The 13,741-nt window shown below is 45.5% G+C and overlaps 1 protein-coding gene across 6 annotated transcripts in view; it reads left to right on the top strand.

The window, feature by feature from the left end:
• Nucleotides 1–13,741, top strand: part of TNS2 (tensin 2) — a 139,248-nt gene that overhangs the window by 71,353 nt on the left and 54,154 nt on the right. For 4 of the 6 annotated variants that reach the window (XM_083599723.1, XM_083599722.1, XM_083599721.1 and 1 more), the window contains exon 4: nt 12,000–12,038. In XM_083599723.1, coding sequence (XP_083455849.1) covers nt 12,000–12,038 — 39 coding nt within the window. Of the gene's footprint in view, nt 1–504; nt 613–11,999; nt 12,039–13,741 lie in introns of all 6 variants that reach the window. The other 2 variants (XM_083599725.1, XM_083599726.1) reach the window with 1 other exon arrangement.

The following is a 13,741-nucleotide window of genomic DNA, read 5'->3' as shown; positions in this document are numbered from 1 at the left end:
AGCCCTGGAGGCGGACCCTGTGACTTCTGTGAGATCCAGACCTCTGGCCCTTTAAGCCTGCACGGGGCCGCTCTTCTGAGTTGTGTAATTATGGAGCGGAGTTTGCCTTGGACCTGGGCCAAGGGCTGCAGCTGGAGGAGAAGCCACTTAACTCCAAGCTGCTGCTGTTCTGGGACTAGTCCTCCCCCCGCTCCCCTTTTCTAAATAGCGGGATCAGTGGCCGTTTCTGCAAACACAGCTCTGCTCTCAGGAAAGACGCGACAGCAAGTGGGAGAATGCGGGGAAGGGAGGAGGACAGCTAGGAGGCTGGAGGGTTGAGCAGGCTTAGTCCCTCATCCATGGGACAGCTGGGGCCTCTGGTTTCCTCTGTGTTGCTGGTGCCTCTTTTGGGAGGCTCCCTGTTGGGCAGAGAGAGAGAAGAAAAGCCGGCACCGATCGCTGGATTGCAAGCAGGGAGAAGAGCTGCCGCAGCAGACCTAGTGCAGAATTGGTATCTTCCAACAGGTGGGCTGGAGGCGTGCACGGTTCTGCTAGCAGAGGTGTGTGTTCTTCCCTCGCCACAAGGGGGCAGTAGTCCCCGGAAGGAGCACTGGTCAATGGACACTGTTTCAGGTGAGGGATTAAGGATGAAAAGGTGGGTAGAAACCCCCATTGCGGCCGAAGGGACCAAACTTATTTATTGTTATTTATTATTTTGTTATTTATTTATGCATTACATTTATTCATTTACTTGTTATGATGTATTCATTAATTAAGCTATACACTGCCCACTGACCAGGTTTGAGCCACGATAGGTAAATGGGAGGCATTTGCTGTATTCTTTTGTTTTTTATGGGTGGGATTCAACTCACCAGCCCCAGGAGTGGAAGCTGCAACAGGACTTCCTCGGGGATTTTGCCTCCTTTCCTCCCCTGTGCAGCCCGTGCTTGGTGGGAGGGGGTGTTGAGAGAACCCCCAGGACAGCAGACAGGGAGGGGGAGGGGAGGAGAGGGATTTGCTCCGTCTGGCACCTGAAATGTTTGCCCTGATGGAACGATTGCCACAAAGCTGCCTTGAATTCCTCCCTATGTTTATAACCTGCCGTTCCTCAGGGTGACCCAAGATGACATTTGTGGTTCTTCCATGACTCCTCTTTGTCGCATCCTCACAATAACCCTGTGAGATGGGTTAGGCTGAGAGAGAGAGTGTGTGTCACAGGGCCAAGGTCTCTCAGCAAGCTTTGCAGCTGAGAAGAGGTGTGAACCTGGGTCTCCAGAGTCCTGGCTCAATGCTCAAACCACTACACCATCTTGGGCACCAGATGCTGGGGATAAGCAAGGAGAGAAGGCCACTCTTGCCTTCATGGCCTGTGGCCTTCCAGATATGTCTGTCTACTGCTGGAGACAGATTGCTGGACTAGGTGAACTTTGGTTTGGATTCAATAAGGGAGTCCTAACATTAGTATTCATTAGGTGCAGGGCAGTTTACAACCACAGTGTACATTGGGTTGGATCCAGACTTTGCCTCCTGTGAAAGCAAGGGCACTTTCCAGTCACGGAAGAATCCTACTGGCAGAACACGGAAGGAGCCGATTTTTGCTGAATCTCCTCTTCTCCTGAAGCCTGCTTTTTCTCCTGAAATTTGGCTTGGGGGGGGCTCTAGAGAGTGTGGGTCTTTCCCCCCTTTCTCTTTCTTTCTTTCTTTTGGAGGAGAAGACATTCTCAGCTGCTCGGAAGCAACCTCTGTTTTCCCCTCCTATGTTGCTGGCCTGTAGCTCCAGCCTGCATGGCCGACAGTCAAGGTTGATGCAAGTCATAACCCAACATTTGGACAGCACCAAGTTGCGGGAGGTTGTTCTAAGCAGAACCTGAGAAGCGGGGTATGAAATGCATAGCTCTTGAAAAGAAAAGTTCGTAAGTTTTTGCCTCTGCTGTTTATTTGGAGTCTCCCCTTCTTCTCTCTTTAAGTTGCCCACGATTCCCCAGCGGCATATGGCTTAGATCTTGCGTGACTCGTCCAGAGCAATTTGTTCTGCAGCCTCCTCCCTGGAATCTCTCCCCCTCCGCTGTTCCCCTGGTGGGGAGAGTTTCATCCTTGGACTCTGGCTGGTGGGAGGCCATTCAGGGGAGGCATCAGGGACAGGAAGAAGGCTGCCCTGCAAATCCCTTTGGTGGGCTTTCCTCGCACACAGGGCCTGACAGATTAACGTACTTGGAGGTGGTGTGGATTTCCACCCCTCCTGCAAGCCACAATGCCCTTTTTGTCTTCCCTTATGTCATGTTTTGCCTTCCCCTATAGCGAGTGGATTGGCTTGCATCCAAAAGTCATCTGGAACTGCTTTGCCCTTGTGAGCTCATGAGAGGTACCGCCTTGCCGGATCAGACCAAAAGCTGCATCTAGTCCAGAATTCAGTCTCTGTCAGCCTCTGGAGAGGGTGAGCAGAGTGGGTGGGGCACATTTTTTGAATGCTTCCCTAGCTAGCGAAAACAAAAACTCCCTACCAGTAGAAAAGCAGTGCATCAGGAAGATGGGATCAAGCTCAGCCTGCTCCTTCCTGCGCTGATTTTCTGCATGCAGGGAGATTTTTGTTTTAATTCACTTCCTTTAGTTTAAAGTACTCGTGTAAGGGTTCCCATCACAACCTACTAAAGGTGATATAAAGAAAAAGAAAATACACTTCAGCAGGAAAATGGCCACAACTTAAAACTCAGCTTGCAGTTCTTTCAATTGAAACCATCAATTTACTAATTAAAGGGCCTTTTAAAAAGTTGATAAAGATGGGGCTAGACGTACTTCTTCTGGGGGAGAGTTCCAAGAATCCAAGGCCACCGTGGCAAAGATCCTGTGGCTCCTGCCTGTCAGCCTGACGGAGGGACTGAAAGCAGAGCCTCAGAAGCCGTCTCAAGGCCTAGGCAGCTTCACGTGGCTGCAAGCCGGCCTTCAAGCAACCTGTTTCCAAACCCTTTATGCCACGGGCAGGGAAGCTTTCAGCCCAAGGGCCACGTGTCAGTGGTGGGCGGAGCAGGGGTGCAAATTTTACCTTTGTCCAGTAGGCACGCTCCCACACACCCCTCTCTGTCCAGGCAGGCTAAGGGCATTTTCAGAGTCCCAGGACATGTTCCAGCCAACCCAAAACACTTGGGCCAGTGACGGGTGTAGCCTGGGGAGCATTCTGAGAGCCAGCTAGAGTGGCCTCATGGTCCACATTTGGGCCCCAGGCCTGAGGTTCCCCTTCCCAAGTTTATGGCTTCAAAGAGGGAGCCTAGAGCTTCCAGTCAGACCTTTTATATTCCTTTAATGTAGAGGAGCATCAAAAATGTGATCCCCTGCAACCTCTCTAGCATCACCTCCTTCATGCATAGGTCCTTAGAAGAGGCATAGGGAAGGCTGAGATCCAAGGCAGCCCAGGTTTGAAGACTGGTGCATAAATGGACCTGGCTAAGCTCCTTTCCTGCTCTGTGCCTCACCCCCCCCATCCCGCTGCTGCCTGTGGCATCTGGAAGGAGGGGAGTACAAAGCCCCCACCCCTCCAAGCTCAGAGGCCTGTCTATCCTTTGCAGATGTGCCATAAAAATGCAATGTCTTCCTTTTGCTAAGAAGCAGCCCAGCTCATCCGGCCGTGAAGCCTGCTAGCTGTGCAGTTGGCCTGTTGAGATGTACAGCCTAGACTTCCTCCTAGAGTTTCCCACATCCTGGCGACCTCCCCTCTGCCTCCCATGGGCTGGTCCAGATGTTTTCCCAGGCCAGGGCTTGCTGGAGGGATCAAGCCAGAGGGCTTGGGAGGGGGAGGCAAGAAGCTTCCTCCAGAACAGCGTGCGCGCGCACACACACACACACACACACACACACACACATCTGCTCCACATCCCAAAAGTTTCCCACAACCGAACTGCAGGAGAACATTCAAGATTGGAGGCCGTTTGTGTCTGAGAGAGGGCATGTGTATTTGGGGCAGGGTGTGGCCATGAGATGAAATGGGGCGTGAGCAGCAGAGAGAACCCCAGACTAAAGACCCAAGTGCATTTGCAGAAAGTGGGAGAAAACTGGAATATGAGTAGAGAGATTAGTAAATGAATGGTGAATTATCCTGAGTTCTTTTCAACTACTCAGGCTACCACATCCCTTTAATCTGCTTCCAGTGGGTCAATGCATGCATTAATTGTGTCCTTTTGAAACTGCAATACTGAGGTTTCAATCTCATGCACGCATGCTTGGGATCAAGGGTGCCAACTTGCCCCCCACATTGCGGAGGCCTGGCGTCATGTGATGTCATATGCACATCATGCGCAATGGGGGGGTGAACCAGGCGTTTACTAGCCTGCTGGCCCACACATTTCTCTGTTAAAAATGATGTGTGGCTGAAAGCAAAGACACACTTTTTAAAAAGCTTTGGATACTAGGAAGCTATTTCCGGCCATCTTGGTGATGACTATTTATAGGTCTGCCTGCGAGTAAAAATTACATTTGTTGGACTTCGTTCTGAGGGCCAAATTAGACATGACATGCCCAACGTTTTCCCCTCCACGGCTAATCATAGTTCCAAAGTATGTGTGTGTGATCTGGATCTGGGCCATGGCAGGGGAGCAAGCATTTGATGATCCCCTCATTCATGCCTTCCTCCATTATGCTGATCTAACCCTGTGGCTGCTTTTAGCAATCAAAAAAGGTAACTGGAGATGCATTCCTGTGTCTCTGCTGTTAATTTCTCCCCTTTCTATGCCTACATGTATTCTTATCAGTAGCAGCATTTGGTGGTATTCAGCTCCTGTGTCGCATTAGTGCAAGGATTTCCACATGCACTATGGGACTCCCCCCACTTCCCCCACATGTACCCCAGAAACACCTAGGACAGATTTAAGGGGAGAACAGGAAGGAGAGGGAGAGAATATTCTATTGCACAAACAGAAATCCTTGTGCAGACAGAATGTTCACCTAGCACTGTGTTTAATGTATTTTTAATCTTTTAATAATAATAATAATAATAATAATAATAATAATAATAATAATAAATTTTTATTTATATCCCGGCCTCCCCAGCCGAAGCCGGGCTCAGGGCGGCTAACAACAATCAAATAATCAAACAATCAAATAATCCAACATTCTAAAAACATTTCATTATAAAAATTAATTAAAATCAAATTAATGGCAACCGTTAAGCAAAATTCTGTGCAGGTTGCCAGAGGAGGGAGTCAGGCTGGACCCTGACCAAAGGCCTGGTGGAACAACTCTGTCTTGCAGGCCTTGCGGAAAGATGTCAGGTCCCGCAGGGCCCTAGTCTCTTGTGACAGAGTGTTCCACCAGATTGGGGCCACAGCCGAAAAAGCCCTGGCTCTAGTTGAGGCCAGCCTAACCTCTCTGAGGCCTGGGACCTTCAGGATGTTTTTATTTGCAGACCGTAGGTTCCTCTGTGGGGCATACCAGGAGAGGCGGTCCCGTAGGTACGAGGGTCCTAGGCCGTATAGGGCTTTAAAGGTTAAAACCAGCACCTTAAACCTGATCCTGTACTCCACCGGGAGCCAGTGCAGCTGGTATAGCACCGGGTGAATGTGATCTTGCAGCAAGGACCCCATAAGGAGTCTCGCTGCAGCATTCTGCACCCGCTGGAGTTTCTGGGTCAGTCTCAAGGGCAGCCCCACGTAGAGCGAGTTACAATAATCTAGCCTGGAGGTGACCGTCGCGTGGATCACAGTGTCTAGGTCAGGGCGAGAGAGGTAAGGAGCCAACTGCTTAGCTTGGCGGAGATGGAAAAATGCCGCCTTTGTTATAGCTGCAATCTGCGCCTTTTTGTTGGAAGCTGCCCAGAGTGGCAGGGGAAACCCAGCCAGATGGGTGGGGTAGAAATAAATTATTATTATTATTATTATTATTATTATTATTATTATTATTATTATTATTTTGGATACTTAGAATCATAGAATTTGAGGGAAGGGCCCAAAGCCTCCCCCCTGCAATGCAGGAATTGCAGCTAAGGAACCCCTAACAGATGCCCATCTAAGTTGTTGTTATTGTTATTAGTATTGAATCACTTTCCACATAAATCTCAATCCTATAATAAAAACAAAGTAGAACAGTTTGAAAAACAATGCAAATAATTACCCAAAGCAGAGACCTAAAAAAAGGTATTCAATTGTTCCTGGAAATGTGTCTGTCAAATCTGAAGAGGAATGCTGTTCCACAAAATGGGCAACCAAACTGAAAGCCTTTCTCCAAGTTGTTGTGGAGCACCTGATGGTTCCTGAAAGCTTTTCCTTAAGTTGGGGCTTATCCACACTTCCTCTGGTTCTGCTGGGAGAAATCGCTCTTTGAGCTCAGCTGGAGCAAACAACAAATTGATTGCCATTTGTTCCGATCTATCGCTAAGAGTGGGTTTTAACTTGGAAAGGAAGGGGGCAAGGGGTAGACCACTTGGACCTGTGTCTAGAAAGTGCTTTCCAGGCATGACACAAGCAGAAGTTTGGATGAGCCCTTAGTCTTTTAAGTTGCTACAAGATTCTCTTTGTTTTGACTATTAAGCTTTTCTCCTGTTTCCCGCTCTTGACTTCACTTCCCATCAATAATGGTGTAAAACATTATTTCAGAAGGTGTGGGGAAGGGAAAGAGGGGTGGATGAGTCATTGATTCCTAGGTCTCTTATTCCAAGTCATAATCCTTACCCCTTTTTTTCAGCCTCTGAAGCAGTAGATGACTGTAAGAGAGCAGGGGTTGAGAACTGGATCATGGTGGAGGGCCCGATCCTTCCCTTCCTCCCTCTCTCCCTGTAGGCCAAGTTTGACAGTTGGTAGCAGTCACCTAAATGATAAAATTCCACAAGAATGCAGCAAATACATAAAAATCCAAAAACTGCATTCATTCCATCACTGCAAAGAATGTGCAACAGAACTTTTCCTCACTCTCCTCCACTTGTCTGCACCCTGAACCTTCCTCAGATCTGCTCAGGAAGGTTGTGGAGGGGAACTCAAAGAAGATTAATGTGTGTGCGATGGGAAAACTCCATTGCACAATTATAAACCCTTGCTCTAACTGAACAACTTTTACTTAGAGTTACATTGGATTCAACCCATAATTCACAGCCCTGTAATTTCTGGAATTGGGATTTGAAAGTGATAGGACTACGCTATTCAACTCTGGTTCCATTTTGAATGTTAACCCAGCTGTGAACCACCAAGAGGGTGCGCAATCAGCTGTATAATTTTATTCCACCAGGTAGGTGTGTCCTACCCCCAGGATTCGAGATGCCTGCTCGGCCACAAAACAAAATCTGTATATTCAGAACTCTCAAGCTTTGCTTCAAGAGGCAATTTAGATGAAGGATAGGGAGAAAGGGTGGGGAATCCTCTTTCTGCCCCAAAAGGCAAGTCATTCAGAGGGCAACAGCTGGCAGGTCACAAGGACCTGATTAGATTCAAAATGCTTATTGATTGTTTTTTGGAGCGCTAATAACAATCTGGCAAATTAAACTGTCCCCCCAAACTCCCCCAGGCTTCAGAAGAGAAGATATTCTCCATCCCACTTGGTGTTTGTTTGTTTCTTTAATTAAAGGCACAGGTCACAAAAGAATACCTTGCGTCATGTGCAACAGGCACCTCTTTTGTCTGTTTACTTAATTGCACCCTTGTTCATGCACAGTGTAATTTCAGTTGTGTTGATAGTTGGTTTGACAAAGGCACTCTGACCTGCCACTTTGCACCACATGATGGGACAGAGGCAGGAGCTGCAACTAGCTTTGACACCAAGACAAAACTACTTGGTTTGATTGAGCCCCACAGCTTTCCAGGTCTGAAAAAAAACATAGGACCCATTGAGGCAATATGTTTTGCATTTAAAAATAAAAATCTCATGAACTCAGTGGACAGAGCATGAGACTCTTAATCTCAGGGTTGTGGGTTTGAGCCCTAGAAAGATTCCAGCTTTGCAGGGGATTGGACTAGATGACCCTTGGGGTTCCTTCCGACTTTACAGTTCCATTATTAGTATCATAGAATTGTAGGGTTCGAAGGAACCCTGAGGGCCTTCTAGTCCAGCCCCCTGCAATACCTCTTCCTCTTGCGCAGCACATTCTTGTGCAGAGGGATCAGTTTTGTCCTGCAAAGGAGACTTGGCTCTTTCTGCCAACAACCAGAATCTTTGCCTGATGTTAGTTTGGAAGTTGCTTTGGAAGTTTGATTGCAGTGCAACACGGGAGCGTCTGACTCTTACCTACCTAGTTTTCATAATGTAGCCCAGGAGCAGAAATAAACTCTTCTTAGTATGGAGTGTGACCAAGATGGGAGTTTGTTTTTGTAAGGGAGCTTCTTAAGGAAGGATGATGGGCTCCAACACATAAGCACAGGGTTCATGTGCATAGTGGTAAAATCACCCTCCCCTTCCCCCCAAATGTAGCCGTTCCTTTCCCGTGTGTGACTCATGGAAAAACTTTACACATGTACACAAGCATCCCAGCTACTGTTTGTCTAGGTAGGAAGGGGAATTCTTTTTCTGTCAAAGCCACATTGCTTATGGGGGCAATCTGTTGGGGGCTGCTAAGTTTATGTGGGTGTGCCTGAATCCAGCAGTGGGCACAACCATAGCCCAAAGTGGGCATGGCCCCCTACTTTTATTTTTCCTGACATCTCCTGTCCCCCCCCCTCTCTCTCTCTCTCTCTCTCTCTCACACACACACACAGAGTTTCTGACACCCGCTTCGTTCTCCCCATCCCAAGGGCTTCCTGCCTGTGGTATTTTGAAATTAGGTTGGAAGCCTAAGAGTCTGATCTGATTCTACATCATTTTGGTGATTTCATCACTAAGTGATTAATGATATGCTGTCACGAAGAGGGCAGCTGCATAAGGAAAAATAGATAAGGGGTATTTACAGTGCATGTTAAAAAGGATGCGGGTGGCGCTGTGGGTTAAAGCACAGAGCCTAGGGCTTGCCCATCAGAAGGTCAGCGATTTGAATCCCCGCGACGGGGTGAGCTCCCGTTGCTCGGTCCCTGCTCCTGCCACCCTAGCAGTTTGAAAGCACGTCAAAGTGCAAGTAGATAAATAGGTACCACTCCGGTGGGAAGGTAAACAGCGTTTCCGTGCACTGCTCTGGTTTTGCCAGTAGCGGCTTAGTCATGCTGGCCACATGATCTGGAAATACTGTCTGCGGACAAACGTCAGCTCCCCCGGCCTGTAAAGCGAGATGAGCACGCAACCCCAGAGTTGTCCACGACTGGACTTAACTGTCAGGGGTCCTTTACGTTTACCTTTTTATTTACATGTTGCAACTCCAAAACTCAGTGCTCATACTAAAATTCTCAAGTTTAACAAAATGAACACACATAAGCCTATCCCTTCTGACAGTTCTGAACCTGGTCTTTAAAAATTTGCAGAATCTGTTTGGAACTTACAGCAAAGCATGGCATTGTGGAGGGTGGAAAGGTTAGAATTAAAAGGCTGTGAGAGATGAGCTGGTAGCTCTCCCTTGCACAACACAAAGACTTTTCCTACTAAACACAACCTACATATTACTCAAACAAGTCTTCAGAAGCAAGAGATCTAGGAACTTTCTTATATGATCCCATGGCAGAAGCTTGAGAATTTTAAGACTTCAAATGCTGTGACAGAATCTGTACAAAATTCTATATAGATGGTGTTTCATTTGCCTGTTTCGATTAGCAATTTGATTCAGTTTTGGAGATTAGTCATTGCTGATTTTACGAATGATGCTTACAGAACCTGTTGATTGAATTGTTCTTTGGGAGTTTCAAGGCTCTACTTTTTTTTCAGTTGCAGTTTACATACCCTTAATTTAATATGAAAGATGACTTGGGTGAATTTTGATCTGGAGAGGTGGCAAATAAATGATTTAAAATAACTATAATAAATAAATGTGCTTGTTGTGTAAAGCAGGGATGTGGCCTAACCCTCTTTGGACCAAGGGCTGCAATCCCCCTTGGCCAACTGGGGGGGGGGGTGAACGCCAGGAGTGGGCATGACCCAAAGTAGGCATGGCCACCCTTATCCCCCCCCCATGACGCAGCCTCTGCTCCGCAGCTGATCTCTGCTGTACAGCTGAGGAAGGAAGTTGGTGTCTGCTCCTTGCTCATCAAATGATCACTTTGATTACTTGGGAGGGAGCAAATTGCATCCCCATCAGGTAGGGGTGACAGGATCCCTCTGTTTCTCATTTCCTCATCTTAAAAATACATATCCTCATGAAAATTCCTCAGCATTTTGGTGCAAATTTCCTCTAAACACATTTTTTTGTCTGCAGTTTGTACACATTTTTGCAAGCAATTTCTCCTAACATAATGCTTTTGTGTGATATTGTCAATCTGTTAATTTTATACACATTTCCCCTTAATATATGTATATTTGTAAACATTAGTTGATTGGAGCACTAAATCGCAAAATTCAGTTAAGTGTGAATTTTGAAGGATGGCTGTGTATCTGTTCTTATATTGTTTCAGGAAGTCCAATTTTGATAAATTCAACTTTAAATGCAAACTGAGATGAATTTCTCCCCATCCCTACCATTGAGGCAATCTCTCCCCCAAACCCCCAATCATACCTTCTTTTTTCATTTTGCTGCCACTGCCAAATGATGGGGTATTTGGGGACCAGCAAAATTTGCTTGATCAGACCTCCAGGACAGGGGTTAGGTACCCCTGCAATAAGGAAGCAATATTTCTGAATAATATCTGGTTTGAATCCATCTAGCAGCCAAATTCATCAAAGAATGTTGGAAAATCAAGCTGAAAAAAAGCAATCTATAAAAATAGCTCTTAGTTAGAGTGGTATGTCTAATATCAAAACATAATTCATTTGGGGAGATTTAATGGTATAGGCACATGGTCCCTCTTTCTGTCCTCAGGGTGTTAAATAAAACCTTCCCTGTTTTCTGCTTCAAAGGGCATTTTACATGAAAGGAAAGGTGAAACAGAATCTTCCTATTTACAGGAATTGGTCATTTATGTACATCTCTTAAAGTTTGGCGTTCTTATTAGGAAAGCAAATGAATCCTCTCAGTAGAAGTGTTTGCTTAGCTCACAAATATTCTACTTAGAACTTCAAAAAAATGTAGCATTATCCTATTTCAGGTTCACATTTTGATTTTTGTACGCCCTTATAAACATGTATCTGGAACAGTCTCTGGGGCCTGGGGGGGGGAGCGGGGAAAGTGGCAGGCAAGGAGAGCATTAAGCATGCTGATGTTTCTCTGTTCCAAATTGCCCCCCCCCCCAAAAAAACAGCTTTTATCTAACAAAGTACCACGGCCACTCAGGATTATATTTGTCTGTCATGTTTAGCTCTACTCTGATGTTCAGTTTTTATTTGCTCAAGGACACATACATGCACATTCATGTGTGCGCGTGTTGAGTGAAAGCCAGCAGTTGAACAAATATTAATAAATTCCGACTCAATTATTTGTTGCTAGTAACATCCATGGAGGAGCAAGGCGAGCCCCTTGCTGACGTGGCCTCATCCCTTAGACCAGGCTGCCAGGGGAGGTGGGAGTTCTCTGTCTCCTGAAAGCAGCAGTGCCAGAACCTGTAGAAGATGAAGGAGACGGCACTTGGTCCCTCCCTCTTCTCTCATAGGTCACCCAGGGATGCAGAGGCAGCTTCACCAGGTGAGATGGGAGAGTGGCAGGGCTGAATAGCCTCCCTGTGCTCCCCTCCTGGGTGTGGGGTGCAGCCTGTTTACATTTCTCTATATATAGCAGAGCCCCCACCCCTGTGCTGCCCGCTCTGCCTCCCAGCCGTGATGAATTGCTGCCTATGTGTGCGCCGTCATTGGAAGGGACCAGCCAGGCCAAAGCAAACACCCTGATGGGAAAAAGAGGCAGATCCTGCCTCATAGAGAGGCAGTCCGAGGAGCCGAGCAAGAGTCTTTCTCCACTCCCACCACTCCTGAGCATGGAGAGAGGAAGGGGTGGTTTAGTCATTGCAAAGCCCTGTTTGTGGGGAAGCTGGCGATCTGGGAGGCCTCCCAGCTGAGCAGCCAGGGATGTGCAGCCGGACTTTTCATTCTCTGTTTCTTCTCATTTCCAGGTAGCATCATCCTGCCAGCCCCTCCCTCTACCTGAACTGGTAAGTGTGGGTGTCTAGCCGTCCACTGTATGTTTTATGCCTTCCCTGTGGCCTTTCCCCATCCCCTACATAGTTGCTGTCTGCTGTGTTTTAGTTCGGTGAGGTTGGGGATTTAGCACAAAGCATGGCAGCATGCAGCTGTATTTCTAAATTCATCATGCTTTTTTGCCTTTCACCTGGCTTCACCTCTGCAAAGGTTTTGGCAGGCATATGCATCAGCAAACCAAACACTGATTGAGTTGTCTGTCTTGCACACTCCCAACCAATCTAACATTTGTTTGGAACTTTTAAAATGATGATAAACTAATTTATGTTGACAAAACTGCTACCAAGGATGAGGCAGGAGAGGTGTATGTGATACCAGAAGCCCCCAGTCAGCCTGTGCAATGCATTGTCAGATCCTGCCCCATATCTACTGTTCCTTTTTTTTTAAATGATATTTTATTCAAATTTCAAAAAAGAGTTTACAAAAATAATAAGATAATAAAAAAGAATACAAACAATAAAAAATACAGAGTAGGAAAAAAAGACAATAGAAAAAACAGTAAAAAAAAATAAGTCCATCTTTCAATGTCTTATTTTTCATTCACTTGTTTCCCTGACCTCCTCACACCTCCCTTTTTTGTATTCCATTTCGAATGGTTAATTCAGCAAATCCTTTCCCTCTTTGTTTTTATCTTAGCTCTTTATCTTGACATATTGTATCCTTATAATTTCATCTATTTAATAAATCATTTTTACATACTCCTTTTTAACATTGTTACTAAAACTGTTTCGTTTCATTCCAGCATCATTTTAACATTCATTAATTTTTTTAATTTTTTTTAAATACATTTTTATTAAAGTTTTACAGAAAGGAAAAATAGAAATTCTCAGAATAAAAAAAAAACATAAGTTACAGAAAAAAGAAACACACAGAGATACAAGAAAAAAAATCACAACTAATTAAGAAAAATTAAATTTAAACAAAGAACAAAAAAATAAAAACAAATCCATTATTCCCAATAACCTCAAATTCATATGCTTATGTTCTTGAACTCCTCACGCCTCCCCCCTTTTGTATTCCCGTTTAGATATTTAATTCAGCAAATTCTTACCCTTTTTCAAATATTTAAACTTTATACCATGACACATTCTATATCGATATTTTCAGCCAATCATCAATGCCTTTTTTTTTTGGCATAATCTTATTTAACTTTTATCACTAGTTACCACTTATTACCAACCCAAGCACAGTTTTAGCATTCATTAATTTTATAGTATTTCTGAAGATAGTCTTTAAATTTCTTCCAGTCTTCTTCCACCAACTCTTCTCCCAGGTCTCGGATTCTGCCAGTCATTTCTGCCAATTCCATATAGTCCATCACCTTCATCTGCCACTCTTCCAGGGTGGGTAGCTCTTGTGTCTTCCAATACTTTGCGATAAGGATTCTTGCTGCTGTTGTTGCATACATAAAGAAAATTCTGTCCTTCTTTGGCACCAATTGGCCCACCATGCCCAGGAGAAAAGCCTCTGGCTTCTTAAGAAATGTATATTTAAATATTTTTTTCATTTCATTGTATATCATCTCCCAGAAAGCCTTAATCTTTGGGCATGTCCACCAAAGGTGAAAGAATGTTCCTTCATTTTCTTTACACTTCCAACATTTATTGTCGGGCAAATGGTAGATTTTTGCAAGCTTGACTGGGGTCATGTACCACCT

Source organism: Podarcis filfolensis, assembly GCF_964270895.1.
Source record: "Podarcis filfolensis genome assembly, chromosome: 2".
NCBI classification, from domain to species: Eukaryota; Metazoa; Chordata; class Lepidosauria; order Squamata; family Lacertidae; genus Podarcis; species Podarcis filfolensis.
Note: the sequence above shows the minus strand (reverse complement) of the source record. Positions and strands in the feature narration are given on the sequence as shown.